General features: G+C 40.0%; 1 protein-coding gene across 5 annotated transcripts in view; it reads right to left on the bottom strand.

Annotated features, from left to right (window-relative positions):
• The window catches only part of AOAH (acyloxyacyl hydrolase), a 135576-nt gene that overhangs the window by 33356 nt on the left and 75855 nt on the right, over positions 1-26365 (bottom strand). For all 5 annotated transcript variants that reach the window (XM_073332890.2, XM_073332885.2, XM_073332887.2 and 2 more), the window contains 4 exons: positions 18043-18134; positions 14419-14501; positions 5546-5582; positions 1342-1416 (listed from right to left, as the gene is read on the bottom strand). In XM_073332890.2, the coding sequence (XP_073188991.2) occupies positions 1342-1416; positions 5546-5582; positions 14419-14501; positions 18043-18134 (287 nt within the window). The remainder of the gene's footprint in view (positions 1-1341; positions 1417-5545; positions 5583-14418; positions 14502-18042; positions 18135-26365) is intronic.

The raw sequence follows: 26365 nt of genomic DNA, 5'->3' as shown, positions 1-26365 counted from the left end.
AATCTATGCAAATGGGGGAGGCAAAGAGAAATAATTTTGGGGAAGAGAAATAATTTTGTAAAATAATAAAAAATTATGTGAGAGACAGGAAAACAGAGGGGTTACCTGAATTAGAGAAAGAAATATTGCAGAATAAAGGAAATTCATAGATTCTAAGGCCAGAAGGGACCAGTATGATCATATGGTCTGATTTCCTGCATGACAGATACTAGCATTTGTATGGCTTCTAGGATTAGATTGATGTCTAAGCTATTGCATGAAGATGCATAAAACCTGATATTTCATTTGTGTAATGATATTATGATTACATATTACCATGAAAAGGTAGTATGTATTTGTCATTGTCATGTCTTGTCTATTACTGTGAACTTCATTATAGCCTGCTTCTATTCCAAAGCTTTAGACATATTACTGAGCCACTGGGTAATGTAATGGCTTTATTTTCTAATCAATAGCTCACTACTAGGTTGTACTGTTATATAGAAGATTCTTGCCTCATTGAATGCACTCATTGGGCAGTGTTGGCTTAATAAGCAGCTCTTCAATATTTTTTTTTTCAGTGTTCAGCCTGTGGTCTGTGGCCTTATTTATTGCACACTATTCAAACTGTGCTCTATGAATTTCCTCATGGCTTCCTTATGGTACACATCACTACAATATCTGTGTGCTTCACAGACATTAATGAATTTATTTGCACAACAACCCTGTGAAATGAATAAGTATTATTGTCCCCATTTTACATATGGGGAACTGAGGCACAGAGAGATTAAGATCCAAAGTATACAGTAATTCGGGTGCTGAATTTGAGGTACTTGGGACCTGATTTTTCAGAGTACTTTGTATATTCAAAATACAGCTTGTACTGACTTTAGGTAAGATGCCTGTACACGGCTTCTTGTTTTAAAATCTGATTTTCACTCATGCTTTGTTCCTACTGCTAAATAATACTTTGTTTTAAGAACGCCGTTCAGAGGCTCCTGAAAGGAAGAAACGCAAGTGTCCAGTTGGAGCTGTAGCGTGCTAATGATTGAATGACACAGTGTAGTGTCCCCAGGTCTGGGTTAAGAGTGGCAGAATCATTTGATTTCACTTAGACACACGTAAGGGAAAGAGGCCTATCGGTGAATTGATGCACTATGAGAGATGCGAAAGGGAACACAGCAGCAGCTAGCCCTGTAACTGTGACTAATATTTTTCAGCACAAATAAAAAAGAGCACTGCTAACAACCAAAGCAAATTTTAATTGAATGAAGTAATAAGATTGAAATGTCTCACTAGTGAAAAGGCCTCCAAGCCATATATATGGTAATATAAATGGTATTTAATTTCTAGGCGCCTTACCCATTGCAGACATCATTCCCAATTGAAGCATAGATAACTATGGCGGGATTGTCCAACAGTTGATTCCTAGCCAAGCTAAAAAATATAAAACAAATAAGTAGCAATATTAATGGAGAAGACCATTTTCATACAGTAGTTTGAATTACACACTATGCTTGTTAGAGCATGTTGCACATTGCGAAGTATTTCTTTTAGATTTAGGCTATATTTGAATAATTCTAAATCTGTTTTTATTATAGTCCTATATTTTGGTAATTTCATTTTTTTTCATAATTCCCTTTTCCCCCGATATATTTATTTTCAGTTCTTTACTAGCTGCTATTCCATCTTCTTTGCATGAATCAGAATCTAAATCAAGCACTCTCCTTTCAGGTAAAACCATGACCAAAGCATTTTAATTAGAAATTGGACAAGGAGGGCATGTTTCACTCCATCTCACTCCAGAGATGTCAAGAGTAACAAGAAGGGTTTCTTCAGGTATGTTGGCAACAAGAAGAAAGCCAAGGAATGTGTGGGCCCCTTACTGAATGAGGGAGGCAACCTAGTGACAGAGGATGTGGAAAAAGCTAATGTACTCAATGCTTTTTTTGCCTCTGTTTTCACTAACAAGGTCAGCTCCCAGACTGCTGCGCTGGGCATCACAAAATGCGGAAGAGATGGTCAGCCCTCTGTGGAGATAGAGGCGGTTAGGGACTATTTAGAAAAGCTGGACGTGCACAAGTCCATGGGGCCGGACGAGTTGCATCCGAGAGTGCTGAAGGAATTGGCGGCTGTGATTGCAGAGCCACTGGCCATTATCTTTGAAAACTCGTGGCGAACCGGGGAAGTCCCGGATGACTGGAAAAAGGCTAATGTAGTGCCAATCTTTAAAAAAGGGAAGAAGGAAGATCCTGGGAACTACAGGCCAGTCAGCCTCACCTCAGTCCCTGGAAAAATCATGGAGCAGGTCCTCAAAGAATCAATCCTGAAGCACTTGCATGAGAGGAAAGTGATCAGGAACAGCCAGCATGGATTCACCAAGGGAAGGTCATGCCTGACTAATCTAATCGCCTTTTATGATGAGATTACTGGTTCTGTGGATGAAGGGAAAGCAGTGGATGTATTGTTTCTTGACTTTAGCAAAGCTTTTGACACGGTCTCCCATAGTATTCTTGTCAGCAAGTTAAGGAAGTATGGGCTGGATGAATGCACTATAAGGTGGGTAGAAAGCTGGCTAAATTGTCGGGCTCAACGGGTAGTGATCAATGGCTCCATGTCTAGTTGGCAGCCGGTATCAAGTGGAGTGCCCCAAGGGTCGGTCCTGGGGCCGGTTTTATTCAATATCTTCATAAATGATCTGGAGGATGGTGTGGATTGCACTCTCAGCAAATTTGCGGATGATACTAAACTGGGAGGAGTGGTAGATACGCTGGAGGGGAGGGATAGGATACAGAAGGACCTAGACCAATTGGAAGATTGGGCCAAAAGGAATCTGATGAGGTTCAATAAGGATAAGTGCAGGGTCCTGCACTTAGGACGGAAGAACCCAATGCACAGCTACAGACTAGGGACCGAATGGCTAGGCAGCAGTTCTGCGGAAAAGGACCTAGGGGTGACAGTGGACGAGAAGCTGGATATGAGTCAGCAGTGTGCCCTTGTTGCCAAGAAGGCCAATGGCATTTTGGGATGTATAAGTAGGAGCATAGCGAGCAGATCGAGGGATGTGATCGTTCCCCTCTATTCGACATTGGTGAGGCCTCATCTGGAGTACTGTGTCCAGTTTTGGGCCCCACACTTCAAGAAGGATGTGGATAAATTGGAGAGAGTCCAGCGAAGGGCAACAAAAATGATTAGGGGACTGGAACACATGAGTTATGAGGAGAGGCTGAGGGAGCTGGGATTGTTTAGCCTGCAGAAGAGAAGAATGAGGGGGGATTTGATAGCTGCTTTCAACTACCTGAAAGGGGGTTCCAAAGAGGATGGCTCTAGACTGTTCTCAATGGTAGCAGATGACAGAACGAGGAGTAATGGTCTCAAGTTGCAGTGGGGGAGGTTTAGATTGGATATTAGGAAAAACTTTTTCACTAAGAGGGTGGTGAAACACTGGAATGCGTTACCTAGGGAGGTGGTAGAATCTCCTTCCTTAGAGGTTTTTAAGGTCAGGCTTGACAAAGCCCTGGCTGGGATGATTTAACTGGGAATTGGTCCTGCTTTGAGCAGGGGGTTGGACTAGATGACCTTCTGGGGTCCCTTCCAACCCTGATATTCTATGATTCTATGATTAGGTTTACACTAAGGCTTTGGGTTCAAGATCAAATCAGGATAGGGTTTCGGCAGCAACGTTGCTGACCTCTTGAGAGCTAAACTCTCAAGACTACCGCCCAAGAGGGAGGAAATCTAATTAAATCAGTTAATTTCATGATTATCAAAAAATTTCCAACATTCAGGGTGGAAGAAAATCTGACACAAATTTAAGTGGAACTGGAAAATAGGCCCCTTCTGGCTTTGGAGCTGACCTGGAAACCCATAGGGGTAAGTTCAGATCCAGACATTTGAACTGGAAACCACCTCACCTCCAAATTCAAAGAGGATCAGATTCCAGTGACTGATTAGCAGAGGGTCTTCTCAGACTGAACATACATGTTCCCATTGGGGGATCTAGCCAATGCCCAGGACGTGAAACCATGGCATTTCATGAATTCACATTTTTCTACAAACGTGCCATTATATTAGAAGATCAGTTCAAAAGTCTCTTGTTCTATTTTCATTGCTCTATAAACTATATGCTTTGAGTCATAGTTCATGAAGACACTGCTTTTCTTCCTATGTACTGCACTGATAGCTGACATCAGCTGGAATGCTCTTGCTCATCACTCCTATATTTGAAAGGGCTGGGGGCAGAGTGTGGTTGCTTAAGGCCCTTGACTCTGGGACTTTCTCTTCCTGTTGATCCAACACAGGCAGAGTTCATTCACCTTCAGGGTACAGTGTAAGGCCCATCTAGTCAGTAAAAGCTAAACTGGGCTCGCCTTGCCTGGATGCAGAAATATGGGGAACAACATGCAGGGGCTTTTCTTACTTTGTCCCCACTGTGTAGGGGCCAGCCACATGTGGCTAGGAATCAGAGCCACTGCTCTGTGCTAGGTTTCTGCCTTCCGGAAAGGGGTGGCAATGGGCCAGCCCATGGCAGAGCAGGCTAGGTGCAGAGAAACACGCATTGAACCTATTGAAAGACTGTCACAGAAATAAGTGATGCATCAAAATTTCACAGCAAAGGTTAAGCCTAGCTTAATACAGTCAAACTTTTTCCTCTTTAAAAACAAGCTGCCAGAGAAAAGTGAAAAAATATTTACAATTAGCAACGAGAAGACAAAGCTACATTTGAAAGCAGCTGCCAGACACACAGGAGTGTAGACAAGTAGCCACAGCCAAGAGGAACTGCCAAGCGCACTCATGGAGGGAAATGAATGGAGTCATTGGTGGCTGGGGATGCTCAAGGAGACAGACATGTCTCTCCTGCTGGTGAAGTGGCCCAATAGCAAAGAAACACTTGTTTCTCCAATGACTCAGCACTTCCTCCTGTTGTGCACTACGGGCACAAGAGCAAAGAGTGAGGATCTATTACAGGAAAGTCCTGGATCAGTTTTGATTGACCTGGGGCGTGGGAGCCACAATGTACCTCCCTCTATTAACTCTGGGTGTGGCAACTCAAACCAAACCTACTACTCATCTAAATTCAGCTCAGACTTGGGGTTGTTGCTTGTTCATCCTCAGCCACTCAGCTTTATCAGTCTAAACCTCAGAAATTACATTCACAGAATAAGGCAAAGGGCCTGTTTAACCATTAATTTATGCTGATGTAAATCAAGAGTAACTCAATTGAAGTCAATGGAGTTACATCAGTGTAACTGATGTCTGGGCCTGATCCAGACCTCTTTGAAGTCAGTGGAAAGACTCCCATTGACTTCCAGTGGGCTTTGGTCCAGGCCCTAAGTATGAGGCAATTCAATCAAATGTTTTTATTTCAATTACTTATTCTTCATGATGCAGAAGAAATAGGCAGCTTTCCAAAATATGGTAGGTCATTAAATCTATGGTTTAAGACTTACAGCACCGTCAGCCAGTATGTTCACTGCACAGTTTTGTTTTGATTTATTTTTGGAAGGTAGAATTCTAATTAACTACTGTACCTGCATCCAGGATACAAATCCCATTAAGTGCTTACCTTTTCATTAAATCCAGAAGATTTTTTGAAGAACCACCTACACGATCAACCGCAGTGGGAGAAAGAGAAATAGGGTAACACCATTAAAATTACAGATCTCTAGAGTGAATTTGTGTTTTTAGGGATGTAGCACACATGCCCTTTCTTTTGGGTTCTATTTATTGAATAAAAATCTTTCCGTGGACCCCTTTTCCTCCACCTGCACAAAACAGTGCCAGCAACTGACCACCACTATAAACATGCTTCCAATGGTATTTTATATAATAGTGAAGGATTAAAATAATTCTGAACTTTGGGGTAAATTTGAATCTGGATTTGAATCTAGACTTGACTGCTTTGCCCACACAGTCATCTCCAGTAAACCACCCATCCTTGTTTGTGAACAGTCAAACTGCTTCTAACTTTCCCTATAAATTGAGAAGTGAATCATTCTCACAATTTAATAAAAATTAATGGCCCACGTCTTGGTAACCTTATGAGTGACAAGCATATGCAAAATGGGACTATGCCAACAACACCTTTCACAACATATGGTGCAGCTGTGAATTTAAGTAGCATTTCACCCAACTGGTAAGATGAAATGGAGACTTCACTTAGACTTTAAATCAGGAAAATATCCCTGTTCTGAAAAGCACTTAAGCACATGCATAACTTTAAGCAAGTGCTTAACAACAAAGCTTATGTTTAAATACTTTCCTGAATCAAGGCCTTACTCATGTCCACAATCTCATCATTCCACACTGACAAAGTCATTTCCGTCTCTCTGTGGCCTATAAAGTAGTGATAGCAAGATGGTAGCTGTGGCTATTTTGAAGGTAAAGAACAATAATGGTAGCAAGCTGATGACAGTAAAATCCTTCTTTAATTTAATGTACAAAAGGCTGCACTTCAGAGAGGTATCCTCAGTTGTGTGTTTTCTTTAACCAGCTGGACTCTACAACAATCTATAATTGATTGATGATTTATTAAAAAACTCTATTAATCATGTATTAAACCTGTATAAGCAATTTATAAATGTAACCTTAATATAAAGTGACATTTTCTTTCCTTTCTTTTTAATATCAGAGGTGGATATTTTTAACTTGCTGTATACCAGTTTGATGTATTGCAATTAGGTCACTAATGGCTACTCATTAGATAGGTATTTTGATCAGTACACACCAGATTATGCAGGAAATGAAAAGGAGCATTGCTGAAATGTGCTGGAAGAGTCAGGTTCCAAGTTGTGCCAGCGTTCAGCACTGGGCTGCTCGGCTGCAAATGTCTTATTGCTTAATGAACTTTTTGCTCCCTCAAGACAATAAAGCAATTTAAAATGTTAGGGTGCAAAGAAAAAGGCTCCAGGTTTCTTCAAATGCATCCAGGTGAACTACTATTCCCCAGACAGCTGAGATGAAGGTAACATTTTAAACTTCTAACTGTATTCCAGGCTGCAGTGAAATACCTGGTGCTTTAATGTTCAGTGGGCCAGAGTATACGTTAACAGGTACAGTACTTGAGCTTTTCAGGTCAAAGGCAAAAAAACACCAATACACCAGATCATAGAACAAAATAATGATGGAATATATGATAAATGGTGATTTGAAAAACTGAAACAATCCCAGCATTAATAAATAAGGGTAGGTTCAGAACTCTTAACAATAATTAGGGATATAGGGGAAATGTCTTCAGAAGCAAATAGTCTTTTTTGTATGCAGATACTGAAGTTATTGACCTACCTGGAATATATATGTATACACACATAGTATATGCTTTATAATACAGTGACTGTTACACTGTAGTTACATAGCAAATACAGTGTAACTACCCCACAGTGTGCCAACATTTTTATGGCTGACTTAGAACAACGCTTCCTCAGCTCTCGTCCCCTAACGCCCCTACTCTACTTGCGCTATATTGATGACATCTTCATCATCTGGACCCATGGAAAAGAAGCCTTTGAGGAATTCCGCCATGGTTTCAACAATTTCCATCCCACCATCAACCTCAGCCTGGTCCAGTCCACATAAGAGATCCACTTCCTGGACACTACAGTGCTAATAAACGATGGTCACATAAACACCACCCTATACCGGAAACCTACTGACCGCTATTCCTACCTACATGCCTCCAGCTTTCACCCTGACCACACCACACGATCCATTGTCTACAGCCAAGCTCTGCAATACAACCGCATTTGCTCCAACTCCTCAGACAGAGACAAACACCTACAAGATCTCTATCAAACATTCTTACAACTACAATACCCACCTGCGGAAGTGAAGAAACAGATTGATACAGCCAGAAGAGTCCCAGAAGTCACCTACTACAGGACAGGCCTAACAAAGAAAATAACAGAACGCCACTAGCTGTCACCTTCAGCCCCCAACTAAAACCCCTCCAACACATTATTAAGGATCTACAACCTATCCTGAAGGATGACCCAACACTCTCACAAATCTTGGGAGACAGGCCAGTCCTTGCCTACAGACAGCTCCCCAACCTGAAGCAAATACTCACCAGCAACCACATACCACACAACAGAACCATTAACCCAGGAACCTATCCTTGCAATAAAACCCGTTGCCAACTGTGCCCACATATCTATTCAGGGGACACCATCACAGGGCCTAATAACATCAGCCACACTATCAGAGGCTCGTTCACCTGCACATCCACCAATGTGATATATGCCATCATTTGCCAGCAATGCCCCTCTGCCATGTACATTGGTCAAACTGGACAGTCTCTACGCAAAAGAATAAATGGACACAAATCAGAGGTCAAGAATTATAACATTCATAAACTAGTCGGAGAACACTTCAATCTCTCTGGTCACGCGATTACAGACATGAAAGTTGCGATATTACAACAGAAAAACTTCAAAACCAGACTCCAGCGAGAGACTGTTGAATTGGAATTCATTTGCAAATTGGATACAATTAACTTAGGCTTGAATAGAGACTGGGAGTGCCTCAGTCATTATGCAAGATAACCTATTTCCCCTTGTTTTTTCCTACCTACTCCCCCCCCCCTTCCTCAGATGTTCTTGTTAAACCCTGGATTTGTGCTGGAAATGGCCCACCTTGATTATCATACACATTGTAAGGAGAGTGATCACTTTAGATAAGCTATTACCAACAGGAGAATGGGTTTGTGGTGGGGGTGGGGAGAAAACCTGAATTTGTGCTGGAAATGGCCCACCTTGATTATCATACACATTGTAAGGAGAGTGATCACTTTAGATAAGCTATTACCAACAGGAGAATGGGTTTGTGGTGGGGGTGGGGAGAAAACCTGGATTTGTGCTGGAAATGGCCCACCTTGATTATCATACACATTGGAAGGAGAGTGATCACTTTAGATAAGCTATTACCAGCAGGAGAGTGGGGTGGGGGGAGAGAAAACCTTTTGTAGTGATAATCACCCATTTTTTCATGGTTTGTATGTATAAGAACATCTACATGGTTCTGTATTTTCCACAGTATGCATCCGATGAAGTGAGCTGTAGCTCACGAAAGCTTGTGCTCAAATAAATTGGTTAGTCTCTAAGGTGCCACAAGTACTCCTTTTCTTTTTGCGAATACAGACTAACACGGCTGTTGCTCTGAAACCTACACCACGATTATGTTTTTAACTGCTAAGTATTACCTGTTCATATAGGGCCTGATTCAAAATCCACTGAAATCAGTGGGAGTGTTTCCATTGATATAAGTGGGCTTTGGATCAGGCCCATTCTGGAAGTTTAATTACATTACTAAACTGCTTTTTATCACCCATTTGATTTCATACTTGATTGATTTATTTTTACAACTCAGATACATTAACTATATTGTATTTACACTACAATCACTCAGTCATGCAATTAATCTTTCAGTTATATGACTTTAGTAGTCATTACTGATAATAAAAACTACAACTATACCATAATTACACTCAATACATTACAAAATGCATGTAAATACACTAGGGCTGTCCATTAATCGCAGTTAACTCATGTGATTAACTCAAAAAATTAATCACGATTAAAAAAATCAATCATGATTAATCGCAGTTTTAATTGCACTGTTAAACAACAGAATACCAATTGAAATGTATTAAATATTTTGGATGTTTTTCTACATTTTCATATATATTGTATTCTGTGTTGTAATTGAAATCAAAGTGTATATTATTTTTTATTATAAATATTTTCATTTTTCAATTCAACTCATATGAGTACTGTAGTGCAATCTCTTTGTCATGAAAGTGCAAATTACAAATGTAGGTTTGTTTTTGTTACATAACTGCACTCAAACAAAACAATGTAAAATTACAAGTCCACTCAGTCCTACTTCTTCTTCAGCCAGTTGCTAAGACAAACAAGTTTCTTTACATTTACAGGAGATAATGCTACCCTCTTCTTATTTACAATGTCACCAGAAAGTGAAAATGGGCATTTGCATGGCACTTTTGTAGCTGGCATTGCAAGAGATTTACATGCCAGATAGGCTAAACATTTGTATGCCCCTTCATGCTTTGGCCACCATTCCAGAGGACATGCTTCTATGCTGATGACACCCATTAAAAATAATGCATTAATTAAATTTGTGACTCAACTCCTTGGGGGAGAATTGTATATCCCCTGCTCTGTTTTACCCACATTCCGTCATATATTTCATGTTATAGCAGTCTCGGATGATGACCCAGCACATGTTCATTTTAAGAACACTTTCACTGCAGATTTGAAAAATGCAAAGAGAGAACCAATGTGAGATTTCTAAAGATAGCTACAGTACTTGATCCAAGGTTTAAGAATCTGAAGTGCCTTCCAAAATATGAGAGGGACAAGGTGTGGAGCATGCTTTCAGAAGTCTTAAAAGAGCAACACTCAAATGTGGAAACTACACAACCCAAACCACCAAAGAAGAAAATCAACCTTCTGCTGGTGGCATCTGACTCAGATAATGAAAATGAACATGCGTCAATCTGCACTGCTTTGGATCATTATCAAGCAGAATCCATCATCAGCGTGGATGCATGTCCCCTGGAATGGTGGGTGAAGCATGAAGGGACATATGAATCTTTATTGCATCTGGCACGTAAATATCTTGCAATGCCGGCTACAACAGTGCCATGAGAATGCCTGTTCTCATTTTAGGTGGCATTGTAAACAAGAAGCGGGCAGCATTATCTCCTGCAAATGTAAACAAACTTGTTTGTCTGAACGATTGGCTGAACAAGAAGTCGGACTGAGTGAACTTGAAGACTCTAAAATTTTACTCTGTTTTATTTTTGAATGCAGTTTTTTTTGTACATAATTCTACATTTGTAAGTTAAACTTTCATGATAAAGAGATTCCACTACAGTGCTTGTATTAGGTGAATTGAAAAATACTATTTCTTTTGTTTTGTTTTTACAGTGCAAATACTTGTAATAAAAAATAAATATAAAGTGAGCACTGTACACTGTATTCTGTGTTGTAATTCAAATCAATAGATTTGAAAATGTAAAAAACATCCAAAAATATTTCAATAAATGGTATTCTATTATTAACAGCGCGATTAATCGCAATTAACTTTTTAAATTGCTTGACAGCCCCAATATACACACACAATGATGTCTGCGTGACAGAGAGAGGTGGGTGAATACTGCAAAACAAAATTCTGTAACTATTCGATGATTTTTAAGGGAATCCACTTTGACTGTGTTCATGTCCCTCTCATGTTCATCTTTGTGAATATTATAGTAAAATAAATTCACTAGCAGAAATGTTCACCAAAACAAGCAAATATTGCAGAACATACACAAAAAGTAAATTTCCAATTCATAATTGTGAGTATCTGTACTGGAAACCTGATCCTAAGAATTGCACTAATCCAACCAGGAAACAAAAATATGCCACGTGACCTACCGATCCACTTAAAACAGCTTGAATTTAGGACTTCATCTACTGAATAAGTACGATGAACTGGTTGTGAATAAACTGTGCTCCAAAAATTATTTCCAGAAGTTATTCAACAAATAATTTTGAGGAGCAAATAAATTAGATTTGTAAACTATTTACAGATCACTTGCAAACTGAAAAAAGAAACGAAATTGCTAGAGAAAATTATTAGTTATGAATTAGTAACCTAGCTCACATATTAAACATGTTGGAAAGCCACTGGTGAGCTATGTGCATCATCCCAAATGAGTGCAGAGAAAGCCTTTATACCATACCATCGTGTATTCTGTATACACCACATATGTTACAGATAAACTATTTTAGGAGCATTCTGGAGCATTTTTATAGTTTCTAGTGTGACTATTTTTGTATCTCTCCATCTGTAAAGCCAAGTGCCTCAGAGACCATGAGTCCAACCATGCAGGGCTCAGATGGAGCCATAATAATCTTCACAAATAACTTACAAGGGTTTTTCTGTCCCTTAAGGCTGTCACAGATGTAACAGTTGTTATCTCAGACCTCTCCATGGATATAAATGTTTACTAGGTCACCTTGGGAAATTGGGACTCTCCAGTTTACAATGGCACTGAAATCCCATTTCTGGCTTTATAGGCTAGTGGACTTTAGAGGAAGCTGTGACATCATTATGTTTAGGAAAGCTGTTACGGGCCATGCCCTCAGCCTTTCCTGGCTCCCTTTGCACTGTGACCCGGGCTGCTGCTGTGGAACATTTCTCCACTGTACACATAGATGTGGACTGCCTCACTGCAGATGCTTCACAGTTTTTCACCCCCCCACAGCAAAACCACAGCACTCACAATGCATTTAAGACCCCACCTATGCAGACGGGGCACAGGATTTTGCCAGCCTGCAGTGATCAGCATTTCTGCATGTTGTAAAATGAACAAACATAGGAAACGAAACCTCAAAAATTTCCTCTAACCCTAACACCACCAAGAAAATAAACTGTCCTTTAAGTACCTAAAACTTTACTTATGCAACAATTCCTCAGCTGAATTTTGATAGACGTGTTTTTAAATGGCTGATTTTTTGTTTTGTTTTTCTCTCTCTGCTTCACTTTTAATCTCCAAAGTCTGAATTTTAAAGGAAAACCCATCAAAGTCAGTAAGTAAAATATTGATCTCCCATCGACTGAGTCTGGGCCCTCTGAAAGCTCTTACCTGGAGCAGCCCTTCTTTTATTTGTTTTCATAGTGACACTAGGAATATGAAGAAAAGATGACACACAGCTTTCTATGAGGCATATGATAAAAAAAACCCTTGTCTAAGTGTTAGGGGCTTGATTCCACACAGTGCCACATGAGTCCTGGAGATACTAAGCGCTTTCATTTCCCAGTGGCTTCACTGGGAGCTGAGGAAGCTCAGCACATTGCAGGACTGGTCCTATGATAGAGGAAATGGATTTCTGCATTGTGAATTTCTTTGCATCTTCTTTCTTTTCATGTTTCCAGTAGTAGGAAGCATTATTTTAGGCAGATAGGTTTAGTTCTCCCAGATGGGACCACTGTCAGTTCAGTGATCAGTTTTTAGCCTTACCAGTGTTGACAGTGTCCATTTAAATTTTCCTATTTGGGGAAAATATTACACCATAAGAGGAAATACTTTACAATACTCTGTCATGGGGGTGATTAAGAGAAGACACTAAGGGAAGTCATCATGGGACTTTTCTATTGCTTGTAATTTTTGTCCTCCTAAATTTTTCTCTCAGTTTTCTTGAGAGAATTTGCCCTGGCACAATCTCACCTCATTTATACCCTGCAGGTTTCTGCAACAGGAGTGTAAAATATCTATGTGAAATGAAAAGAAAGAGAGATGGGGAGCTCATCAAGATGTATAAAAAAAAAGAAGAGAGGCCAGAGAAAGAGAGGGAAATTGAACATATAGCTGCTATAGACAGGTGATGTTATATGCACAGATTATAAAACCAGAAGGGACTATTGTGATAATCTTGCCTGACAATTTTCATTTCTCCAGGGGACCAAAGGGATTTGAACCTGGGCCCTCTGACCCTGTGAGTGCCAATCCCCTAGGCCACCAGAACACCTTAAATAGCTCTAGTATGTACACACTATACAAAAGTCTGACCTGTACTCTACAACAGCCTTCCAGGAATAAAGAGTTGTATTGCATAGAGAAGATCTAATCTCCCAAACATCCCTGTACAATGGGGCAGGAATACCTCCTAGCACAAACCTGAATGCCAGGATGGGGATGCAACACAATCAGGGATAGGGAGGAAGGCATGTTGCTTCTTTTTAGAGCAGGAATAAGATGCATGAGCCAACCTGCCCTTGAGAAGGCAGGATGACTGTGAACCTAATCATAGGTCACAGCACAATTCAGGAATGATTTATTCCGATCTCCACTGCAGGACCAAATGGTATTCCAACCATGTCAGACACTACCCATTCTGTAACCAGGACTCATAACATGGTGGCTTTCTGTATCACACATGCAGTTTTGATTTTGTATGGCTTTTAATTCTATCACTGATGTAGAATGGCCATGTGAGGTGGGGGAGGAAATATTTTAACTTTCAATCCAGCAACAATTTCTAAAGTTCGTAATTCTGGAGGCACAGAACCTCAGTGCAAACTTCAGTGTTAAGAACGAAACTTTTTTAATTTTAGAAAAAATATTTAGACAGAGAAAAATGAATTCCAGTTTAGAGTTACAGTGAAATGCATCAATTATTAGTCTGGCAGAAGTAATTCATTAGTCATAGAGGAGATGAAAGAGATCAAGCATAAATCAGTTCTTATTCAGAATCAATAGAGAGACTGAACCGAAGAGAAAAAACACTGTGTTAAATAGATCCTGTTCTCTACTTCTCCACAATTCATGCATGCAGTTATGTAGCATTTTTCTGAATGGTGTTCCTGAGCTGTACCCATTAATTCAACATCAAGATAAAACTTTCATCTGTGGAAAAAATTAGGTTATAGTACCATTTTTGGAAATATTCTGGAAGTCTCTGTGATTACAGCGGTTTCTTCTGCGTAAACGTAGATACAGAGAGTCTGTCCAGCCTCTGAAACACATTAACAAAAGGTATTCAACTCATATGCTACAAATGAAACCATGGCTAGCTTTAAAGAGAAGGGCTGTCAGATTACATATTAAAAATAGATTAAAATATACAATATGTTCTCTGAACAGTTTTAGATCCCAATTCTGCATACACTAACTACTGGTGTTAGTATTTACTACCAAGTATAATACTTTTTATCAATAGTAGTCCCACCGAAGTCAATGGGACTACCAAGTGTTTGCAGGATTGAACCATTATTTTGCATTATTTGGCATATTTTGTTTGCTATGCCATTAAGCACATCCCTCATAGTTTAATTTTGGAATTTTGGCATAATTTAAGCCAATGGAGTACGGTAATTTTGACAAGTTGATAATTAAAATTCTAGGAAGAGATTCAAATTAACATTTTGAGGAAGATTTGTCAGAGTTGTATGCAAGCTGGACGCATACAGCAATTTAGAAAGGCAGGATAAGGCAATCAGCAGGTTAACGAGGGTAAGGGAAAACCAAGTAGCCAGAGGAAGCAGCCCGTAGGTGAGAAAAAGGTAAACCTGCCTTTGCCAGGTTTAAATTGCACTGGCTATTTCTGAGGATTTTCATTTAAACTCTTCTCTGACATAAATGACCAGGAAAGCTTTTCTGTGTGGCACAGTAGGGTCCCAAGCCTGAAACTGCCAAACAAGGCATTAGCATCCTTTAGATTTAATTCTCTGAAGAACAGGGAGACTCAGTGGTTTTGAAAATTCAGAAATCAATTTTAGATCCAAACCTGACATTCCTTTGTTTTTCTGCCTCCTCTTTTTACAGTTAATAATTTTCTATTAAATATAATGATTTAAGTGGAAATCTAGATATCCCCCAAAAGCTCTCTCTAGGCTGACAAGAGCTTTCAAATTGTCCATATTTCTAGTTGTGTTTATACTGATTCTTCAGATAATGGCTTCACCAACCTTTATGCTGGATGTCATTTACCAACGCAATACTACTGACTGCAAGGATTTTGGCTTCTTGTTATAGTTGTGGAACAGTAAATAAGAGTGAGGAAGTATTGGCAGGACATTCATTTCCTCGTGTTTTAAATCTTGGACCGACTGATTTGAAAGACAGATTGTATTTGATTATTTTTTCCGTTTCCTTTGTACCGCAGAGAAAAATGTAAAAATCTCCTGTAAAGGAGAACAGCTTTAAGGAAAGCTGATAAAAAGATCGCTCTCTAGAACCCTTGTTGATACTTGTTGATCCCTACTGGGGCTGTTGAAGTTGTGTTGGAACTCAGATGTAGAGGAATTTGGGGTAAAGGATGGCAAACACAATGCAGATAAATATAAAGCCATAACAAGTCTTGAAACCAAGAATGAAAAAACAAAATATTACCTACTTTGAAATGGGATAATGCTGACCATTAACCATGAAAGAGGCTATAGAAGTAACACATTAAATCTCTACAGCCTTCAGCATGAAGTGGAAAGCAAAGCAAAGAAGATGCATTGGTCAAAGAATGCAATATTTAGTTAATCAATATAAATAATAAATGCTTCGTAGAAAACAGCATAATATCCCAGTTTTTTAATTCTGTTTACATAGGATTTTAGCTAGCTTTGCTTCAGTCCTGCTTTTACATATTCCAGATATATATTGGCCCAATTATTTTAAAGTAGATATGTAAATTAAAAACATGGGAGCAAACCATGACACTCAGAATCCAAGCGTATATATGCTAACCCCTAGGGCTACGTCTTTTCTCCAAGTCCCTAGTTTTGTAAATGGACCACTCAGAGCAACAAAAATAACTCTACTCACAGGACTGCAGGCTTGGAACTTGATATTTATTTAATTACACCACAACAAAGTGGTGACAAAAAACCCCGCATACTGACTAAACCGGAAATAAGAGGGTGCAGGAGTGGAGCAGGACTCCATCCCATAATAATTTAGACATAATTAACCCTGTCATGACCACTTTACTACATGCACCCTGAGCAGCCTCTTTAGGGCAGTGGTTCTCAGTCAGGGATACGTGTACCCCTGGGGGATACACAGAGGTCTTCCAGGTCATCTAGATATTTACCTAATTTTACACAGGCTACATAAAAAGCACTAGCAAAGTCAGTACAAACTAAAATTTCATACAGACAATGACTTGTTTATAGTTCTCTATATATGTACATTGAAATGTAAGTACAATATTTATATTCCAATTGATTTATTTTATAATTATATGGGAAAAATGAGAAAGTAAGCCATTTTTCAGTAATAGTGTGCTGTGACACTTGTATTTTTGTCTGATTTTGTAAGCAAGTAGCTTTTAAGTGAGGTGAAACTTGGGGGTACAGAAGTCTGGAAAGGTTGAGAGTCAATGCTCTAGGGCAGTAGTGGGCAACCTGCAACCTGTCAGCTCCCATTGTCCGGGAACGGCGAACTGCGGTCACTGGGAGCTGCGGGCGGCCATGCCTGTGGACAGTCAATGTAAGCAAACTGTCTCACGGCCCGCCCGTGGATTACCCTGATGGGTCGCAGATTGCCCACCACTGCTCTAGGGCATGAAGCATTAGTGGAGCTGCTCTGTGTCCATAACGCTATCCCCTCTGCACTCCATACCACTTAGCCTATTCGAGCGGGTCAAAAAATGGAAAAAATTTCAGGAAAAATGTTGACGATTTGAAGTTGTTTCCATTTCACTGGCATCAAAATGGAGCAATTTTTCATTTGCATTTATTAATTTTTTGTGAAATACTTTTTCTAAAACATTTGCATTTTCCTTCCTTTCTTCCTCTTGTTGCCCCCATTCCTCAACTTTTTGCCATTCAGTGCAATAAAGTGAATGAGGTCAAGGGCTTCTCTCCCCCACATCCCCACTTTTTCATTTTCTCTTTTAGTTCTCTACTTTTCCAAACATCTCCAACTTTGTAAAAGTTACAGAATGGCAGGGTTAGTGTTTCATTTTCCTTTTTCACTGTAACTTTTTCAAAGGTGAGGACTTGCAAAAGTTGCAGGGTGGAAAAAGGGGAAAAGAAAAATGAAAAAGTGAAACACTCGCTAAAAATGCAAACATCATTCATTCAGTGGCAAAAAAAGGAAATAGGAAGGGGAAAAAGTACAAATCCAAACAAATCCACATTTAAAATTTTTGGAATTAAATTTTGGGGAGGGGCAGTATACCAAGAGCTTTATGCTAAAGTTTCTGGTTTTGAAAAAAGGAAAATTTAATCTTTTTTTTTTTTCCAAATAAATTATGTTGACCATCTCTAGAGACTGCACAGAGGGCAAGCAAAGTTGAAGGAGTAGGTGAGGCAGGTCTGGCAGCCCACACATTAGTGAAAATGTTTGAGAGGAGAGAGAGTGTGGGGGAAAATCTTTGAGACAAGCATGATTTTAGGAAGAGCAGAGGCAGAGCATGCCAGCACTTTTATTTTTCCATTCAAACATTGGATTTTTCTCCCATCATCTTTGCTTGGTTTCTCCTCCCCTGTCTTTCTTTTCTTTTTTTTTTTCCCCATCAAGGCTTGCTGAAACTTGGCTTAGTCCTTCTATGAACTTACCCAATTGTGGAGTTCAGAAATCCAGTGGTCCCTGAGAAATGGGGCCAGTCAAGCTCATTGGTAAGAGCCACTGGGAGATCAGAAAATGATTTCTGAAAGGAAATTTAAAAGCAATTAAGATGGTTTTGCTTTCCCAAATAAAATCCCACCCACAGAATCAAACCAACATTCTCGGTTTGGAGCATCAGCCAATTAGGGATAATACCATACGTTTATATAGTGGTTACACTTAAAAAGTTGCTACTTATTTCGGAGATATTTCCTATCCCTAACATGGAGAATAAGAGTAGAACCAATAAACGCTTTCAGACTAGTAGAAACATTTTAAATGCATACATTGTAATATCAACTGTGATTCTGAAAGACCCCACAGTGCTTCACAAACTACAGCCTATACAATACTTACAGCACCACTGGAATGGTAGATATTGGCTTGCAGCATTAACTTCTGCACCCATCTCATGGACCCTTTGTCTGTGGGCAAAGGAGCCAATGGCTGCAAGGTTCCTAAGGGCCCATGCTATGGGGGAGATGGGATGCCAGGCATAACTACCTAAGGGATCATGTACCTCAGGGCTGAAGCCTTCTTTTCTCCCTGATCCCTAGGATCTGTGGGAAGGGTAGGGTGCAAACACATGCCATTTTAGAAACTTCACAAAGTGAATCTGGGTTTCCTAGGCCTCAGTCAATCTCCTCCAGGTTTTACCACAGACATTTTTATTTTTATATTTTTTATTCACAGAGTTTGGAAGGAATCATCCCCATGGCAAGACAGATGTGACTGGGGATCCCTCTGCTACAGGGGAGAATCCAGGGATGGGGAAGGGAGTCAGGGGAGGGCACATGAATGGAAGGAGAGCGGGGAGCAGGGTATAAACCCTCCTAGCAGCAGGAAGAGCTGCTAGTAAGAACTTTCATGAAAACAGATACAGCCTTTATGTTTTTCTAGCCTCTGCTCTTATTTATCTCTGTAATACGTTTTAGAATACAGTTTCTATGAAAGACACTATGGGGATGAAAGCTCTATTGTACATTCAATAAATGGCACTCTATTCTTTTCCATTTCGATTTGTGAAAGCGTTAAAAAAATCACAAAAGGGAAGAAAAATAGCCTGGAGAAATCACCCCATCTCATCCTTGTGAGAAGACAGAGTAAATGTTCAGCTTTTAGCAATCTGAGGTACACTTTCAGAGACAAATGCACAAGTCCTTTGTGCTCATGCTGAAAAACTGTTGATGAAAAACTGTTTATAAACAAAGGAAGGTCAAAGCATAAAGTAAGGAAACCTACATGCTGCTGTAATGCATTTAATTTATTGACTTCATTTTCTTTTTAAGCAATTGTGTTTTTCTAAAAACCCCCACAACTATACACAACCAGCATGTGGATAATTCTTTCCAGAGGTGAACAATGAACAATAGAAGAGCTAAATGCTGCAATCCTTACAGGTTTTGATTCTTAGAGGCGGGGATGGGGGAAGGGGAGACTGCAAGTCGCATCATATTTGACCTACTTACAGTAAATCTGCTTTAGCTACCAAGGTGAAAACAGTTCTGGCTTGATAACCCTTCATCTCACTCTTAAGAAAAACACTGGGGACAATTTTCAGATCTGTCTGCTTCCAATTCTATATTTGTGTGTGCAAGAGGCACTTACTGCAGATGCACAAATACTCTGCACAAGAGAAGGAGTTTAAGCACACAATTTGGCTGGTCACTTTTGAAATTTTGGCCCAAAATATGTTTATTATAAGAGAGTAAGTGAAATGTTTAAAATAAAATCAGTAAATATAAAATAATGTTTAAGATCCCTTATCAATTACAGAATACACATGTAAGGCTTAAAAAAGATGATGAAATGTATTTTAAAACAAAAGCATCTAAAGCCACTTCTTTCTTTAGGACCTGCCAACACTTGGGGGGCTGGGAACTGTTGTCAGGGAACAAGTTTTATAGTATGATTTTAAACTGGTTCTCAGGCTAATTTAGGTTAAATATAGTATAGCCAGCACCTAGCCATGTTGAAACTGACTTGGAAACCATGTATTAGCTTAGAACTATGTTCCAACCTAAAACTGTATTCCAGTTTAGCAGAGACCCTGATCCATCAAAGTACTTAAGGCCAGACTTTTAAAGATATTTAAGCATGGGAAGATGCAGACTGGTGCCTAGCAGGATTTTCAAAAGTGCCTAGGGCCTATCTGCATCTTTAGGTGCCTAAATGCCTTTAAAAATCTGGCCCTCAAGCTCTACAGGGATGTCGTTTAGAAAGCATGTTGTAACCTAAAAAGATAATTCTAGCTTAACCTACCATGCAAACATGTCCCAGTCTAGAAGGGGGCCCTAGCTGAGTTCTACATTAGAATGGTATCCAACATGGTCTAGTTTAAACACCATATTCTAGACTATCCTGGTTTGGAAATGATGTTGCACCCTAGGAACCAGTCTTTAGCAGAAAATTATGAGAAGGATGTTCCAACCTAGTTTTGAAACTGTATTCTAGCATCAAATGTTATTCCAGCTAAGTCTAGTTATGAAGCAGTATTCTAGCCTAGGAATCATTTTCTGGCGATGTCTTAGACGAGTATACTAGACTATAGCCTCGCCTGGTTTGGAAATCATGTGCTAGCTTGAAGAGTCACAATTCTACCATATAGGGCAGTCAAAACAATGGGTAATTGTGTGTACAGTTACGAAGCTAAGCTGAAATCAAGTGAGCCTGAACCAAAGAACCTTCCCCTCACTGTAGGGGAATATTTTACAAAAGGGAGTTGGGCACCTAATCCTCATCTGAGCCTATGAAAAGTTCCCCCATCTATAAAACCATTTAACATACTAAACATGATGACTGAGATTTCCAAAGCCACTTAAGGGATTTGGTCTGGGATACACAGTTCCCATTCAATTTAATGGGAATTGCTTCCTTCATTTTAATGGGAACTAGGTGTCCAAGTCCCCATGGCAGCTTTGAAAATCTCAGGCTGTGTTTCTTTTCTAACAGCATAAATAAGTAATTATTAAAATTGCAGACCCTCTTTCTTTACTTCTTTAACATTCCTAATTTGCAACACTGCACGTTTAAAATTAGCAAAATAAAAATCCAATTTCTCAATAAAACAGTATCCTGAGGACCAAAATGTTTGCTAACAGAAAATAGCATGAACTTTGCAGGAGATGAGATTGAAGCTAAAGCATGGATGGTTCTGTACCGAAATATTGAATTTCAGCAATCACAGCGCCTGATCCAGCTCCCATTGAAATGGCCAGATTCCCATTAACTTCAGTGGTGCAGGAGCAAGCCTGTAGTGCACAGTTTTCAGACTATGCTTTCTTCATGAGCTATGCATCTAAAAAGTGAGGAAAATATTTCTTGCTTGAAGGGAGATGAGACATGAATATGAACCAACTATTTCATTTAAAGACCAGAACCACTCTGCTCTTGGGTAAACAGATATTTATTGCATCACAGCTAGATTAAGGATTTATTTTGCTCTTGCTACAGCATGAAATCAAAACCTACTGAGTTCAGGAACATTTATCTAAAATTCAACTTCCTAGAAGAAGTGTCACCAGCATTTCAGAACAGGATGGTATAGAGCCTTTACCTTCAAAAGAATCACCTTTCAAATGAGATTTAGAGGTAATCTCCTATCCTAGACACATTATAATAGGAAAGTGCTACATTTTGTAAGTCAATTCTAAGCAGATGGCCAGAGCAGCCGGAGGGCAATATCCTTTGCTAGACACGAGAGTCTTTTTTTAAACATGAGTTGTTCAGAAAAGCCCTCCACATAAAAAAATCTACAGTACTTTTCCACTTTGGATAACCCCTATAAAGACATATATCTCTGTGTGATAAACTTTGTATTTCAATGTCAAAGAGACAGATCACCCATGCTGAATGTTTCTATGCAGGAGGGAGGGGGGGAATTAATACAGCACAAAATATGCTAGACCCTAGACCCACTGATGGGAGTGAAGCTGAACCTGAGTTGTATCAACCTTCCTTGCCCTGTCAAAGATCTTCCATGTGATCTCTGTATGTTTGAGGCTCTGGTGATTTAAGGGTGGTGTGTCTGGACTGATAATTAGGGCCCTACCAAATTCACAGTCCATTTTGGTCAATTTCACAGTCATAGGATTTAAAAAATTATAAATTTCATGATTTCAGCTATTTCAATCTGAAATTTCATGGTGTTGTAATTGTAGGGGTCCTGACTCGAAAAGGAGTTGTGGGGGGCTCGCAAGGTTATTGTAGGTGGGGATTGCGGTACTGCTACCTCTACTTCTGAACTGTTTCTGGTGGTGGCGCTGCCTTCGGAGCTGGGCAGCTAGAAAGTAGCGGCTCTGCCTTCATGTAGAAGTAAGGATGGCATGGGATGGTACTGCCACCCTTACTTCTGCACTGCTGCTGGCGGGGCGCTGCCTTCAGAGCTGGGTGCCTGGCCAACAGCCGCTGCTCTCTGGCCGCCCAGCTCTGAAGGCAATGCAGAAATAAGGGTAGCGATACCAGGACCCCCTAAAATAACCTTGTGACCCCCTGCAACTCCCTTTTGGGTCAGGCCCCCCAGTTTGAAAAACACTGGTCTCCCCCATGAAATCTGTATAGTAAAGAGTAAAAGCACACAAAAGACCAAATTTCATGGGGGAAGACCAGATTTCATGGTCTGTGATGCGTTTTTCATGGTCGTGAATTTGGTAGGGCCCTACTGATAAGGCACAGAGCCACTCATCTGCTGCAAAACACATGAAGACTTACTCACTAATACTCTCAGCATCAATTCTTATATATTGTTGCTCCTTGTATTCAAATCCCTCAGAGCAGGCATTTGATAAGGGGGTTTTAGGTCAATGGACCAAGAGAGAATAGTGGAAGCCTTAATGTTCCGTGACTGTCTCAGGATAGACAGGTTTTACCTGTTGTGACCAGGACCCCAGTGGGGGCCAGCTAGGGTGACCAGACAGCAAGTGTAAAAAATCAGGATGGGGTGGGGGGTAATAGGTGCCTATATAAGAAAAAGCCCCCCAAATCAGGACTGTCCCTATAAAATTGGGACATCTGGGCACCCTAGGCCCAGCTGAGGTTACTCAATTAAGGTGAACTGCAAAGAATGGGGCAGACAATCCCCCCAAAAGCTGGTGGATATTCCAAGACTTAGATTTACCAAGCCACCATAAAACAGCTTTTTTTATTACCTCACTGGTTGCCCAGAAGCCAACAACACAGTTTCACTGAAGAAAGCCAGCCTCAGGTCTTCATCCAGGTACCCAAGTCAAATATGATGAAGATTTCTGAAAATCTTATTTCATCATATAAAAGAAGAGGTTCTACCAATCCCAAAGGATCGGACCGCATGACCTCCCAGGTTAATGAATATTCCAGATCTTACCCAAATACACGCTACAGCCAATTCTTACTATCTAAACTAAAATTTATTAAGAAAGAAAAGGGAGACAGTATGGTTAAAAGATTAATATACATACAGACATGAGTTCAATTCTTGAGGTTCAGATTCATTGCAGAGATGGTGAGCTTTGTAGCTGCAAAGAGTTCCTTTAGAATTTAGTTCCTAGGTTATAGCCCATTGTCCAATATCATATTCAGGCTGTACCAGTTTAACTGGGATCTCATCTTGTGGCTTAAGCTTCCCCTGATGAAGCTTAAGCAAATCTAAGATATCAGGATTGGGACCCAACTGTCTTTTACACAATTTTCTAGCCTCCACTTGACCATAGAGTCCTGGGTAAACAATAGGCTTTTGATGTAATCTTCTGTTTCCTGAACACCACCAGTAATTAGTTACACAAATTAACATAGGGCAATTTATCCATTTGGCAGTTTATCACAAACTTTAAAGAGACATATAGACAATAACATTATTTCACGCAAGATTAATCTAAATGTTAATATTCCCTTTTGATCTCTGAATTAGTAGCTATAATGACAAACAGGAACTGTTTGTTTACATCAGTGGTTCTCAAAGCCGGTCAGCCACTTGTTCAGGGAAAGCCCCTGGCGTGTTCGACTGGTTTGTTTACCTGCTGCATCCGCAGGTTCGGCCGATTGCAGTTCCCACTGGCCACGGTTCGCAGCTCCAAGCCAATGGGGGCTGCGGGAAGGGAGGCCAGCACGTCCCTTGGCCCGCCCCACTTCCCGCGGCCCCCATTGGCCTGGAGCAGCGAACCGTGGCCAGTGGGAGCTGCGTTCGGCTGAACCTGCAGACGCGGCAGGTAAACAAACCAGTCTGGTGCGCCAGGGCTTTCCCTGAACAAGCGGAGGACCAGCTTTGAGAACCACTGGTTTACATGGCTAGCATTTATGATGCACACAATTAGTATCACTTCTAATTTCTAGCAATATAGGTTTGCATTTCAAAGTTCTAGCCTATCAACCATGAATGGCCCTAATTACCATTTGCATACCTTTCTAACATGACTTTAAAGGTTGGCTCTAGGTCATCCAGCCTGCAAGCTGCTTAACCTTTTCTGGCCATGGATTATATTTTGTGTAAGATTTGCTGCAATTATATAGCAGTGGTAGCAATAATGCTTTGCATGATTATATCTTAATGAGACAACGTCACACCTGTGGACATTTGGTCATCTGAGGACTGGAGCAGAAGAGGTCATACTCCCATCTGCTTGTAGTTTTCAAACCACTATCCCTTCCTACCACATAATACAGTGAAATCCCTACAGATTTTTTGCCACCTGCACTCAGTTCTGGGAATTTTCCTGTGGAAAGGCATGATATGGGCCAGAGAGTGTAAGTGTCTGTCCTAACTTTCATTTTACTGGGCCAAAATTTTGAAAATGGGATGCCTGATTGTAGGTATCTAAAATCCATATTTAGACATCCATGGGATGATTTATCAGAGGCGTGGAGTAACCCGCCGTTTGCATGGAACTTGGTGAGGCTGTGGATGCTCAACACCTCTGAATAAAAAAATCAGATCTCTTCTGTAAGTGCCTAAATATAGATTTATCTAACTAAATTTAATCACCCACATTTGAAAGTCTGGGTCTCATTTATACTGATGATTGCTAAATTATCCAAAATGATAACCTGAGACTTCTTAAGTAAGGAGATTGATCACTTATTCTATAATCCTCCCCTGGTTCAACCTGACTTCCACTGCATGGCAGAGCAGGAACAGCCAGCATAACAAATCACAAAAGACATTCCTCAGAGTCTCTTTACTAAACTCCCAAAGTCTCTCCTGGAAAATTCTTGCCTAATCTAATTCGCTTTCAAACAGCAGTTAATAGTCTCCCGCAGTGTGGTGCTGATGAACTGAAGGGTGCATGGAATTGCTGTAGACTGTAAACTTCACCCTTTAATAAATCTGAAAAGGCAGCATATTCATTTCCTACTCTCCACAAGATTTAAATACTCCAGAAAAAACATTTCCTTTTTGAACTTTCATCTTTGAGTCATTTTGGGAGGCAATGAATGCTGGGAAAAACTGGTCAGTAACTCACTTATCCAAGTATTTATTCACAGGAGGGTTGGAGGAATCAAAGCAAAGTGTATTGTAATAAATTAACAGTAGCTATGTGACATGGGGAGCTAAGTGGTGCAGTAGGTTAATGCACTAATCTTTTCCCCACTGGAGGCCTAAATTCATGTTCTTGCTGTAGTCTCAATTAAGGATGATTTTGGATGTGACTACCCTACTCTCTCTGTGTTCACAACCCAAAACCACATTTGTGGTTAGCAATTCCTGCTCTAGAAAGGCTTAGAATTGGAAGAGCAGAGAACTTTTAAGTTAAATTTTAAGCAGGCCAACAAAGCCCAGTAGGTAAAGATGTGCACTACTTGAACTCACTGGCATTGGCTCAAGATAATGCTAATAGCCTTTCCTTTTCCCATGCACCAAAATTCACCCCAATTTAACCACTCATTTATGTTGTCAGAAAAAACTCACATGCAGTTTAGTAAATCTTTTCACAAACGAAGTGGTCAAGTGATAAGAGACGTTGCTCTTTGGCTTTCATCTACACTCTCTGCCTAACCAAAAACTAGTATCTTTAAATGAAAGAAAAATTAACAATTTTCCTGTACAAATTCATATTCAACTAGAATTGTATTTAAGCATGTACATGAAGTATATTTAACAATAATATTTAGCATTATATATCTTCAAAGTGCTTGAGAAACAATTAATATTCACAACCCCCTTGCAAGGTAGGAAAATTGTTGTTACCCCCATTTTACAGATGGAAACAGTGAGACACAGAAATTAGATGAGAATAAGAGAATCAGTGTCAGAGACAGGATTAGCCCTCAGGGATTCACTGCTCTCAATCCTGTGCTCAGACC

Source organism: Lepidochelys kempii, chromosome 2, assembly GCF_965140285.1.
Source record: "Lepidochelys kempii isolate rLepKem1 chromosome 2, rLepKem1.hap1, whole genome shotgun sequence".
Lineage (NCBI taxonomy): Eukaryota > Metazoa > Chordata > Testudines > Cheloniidae > Lepidochelys > Lepidochelys kempii.
This window is presented reverse-complemented; position numbering and strand designations above follow the sequence as displayed.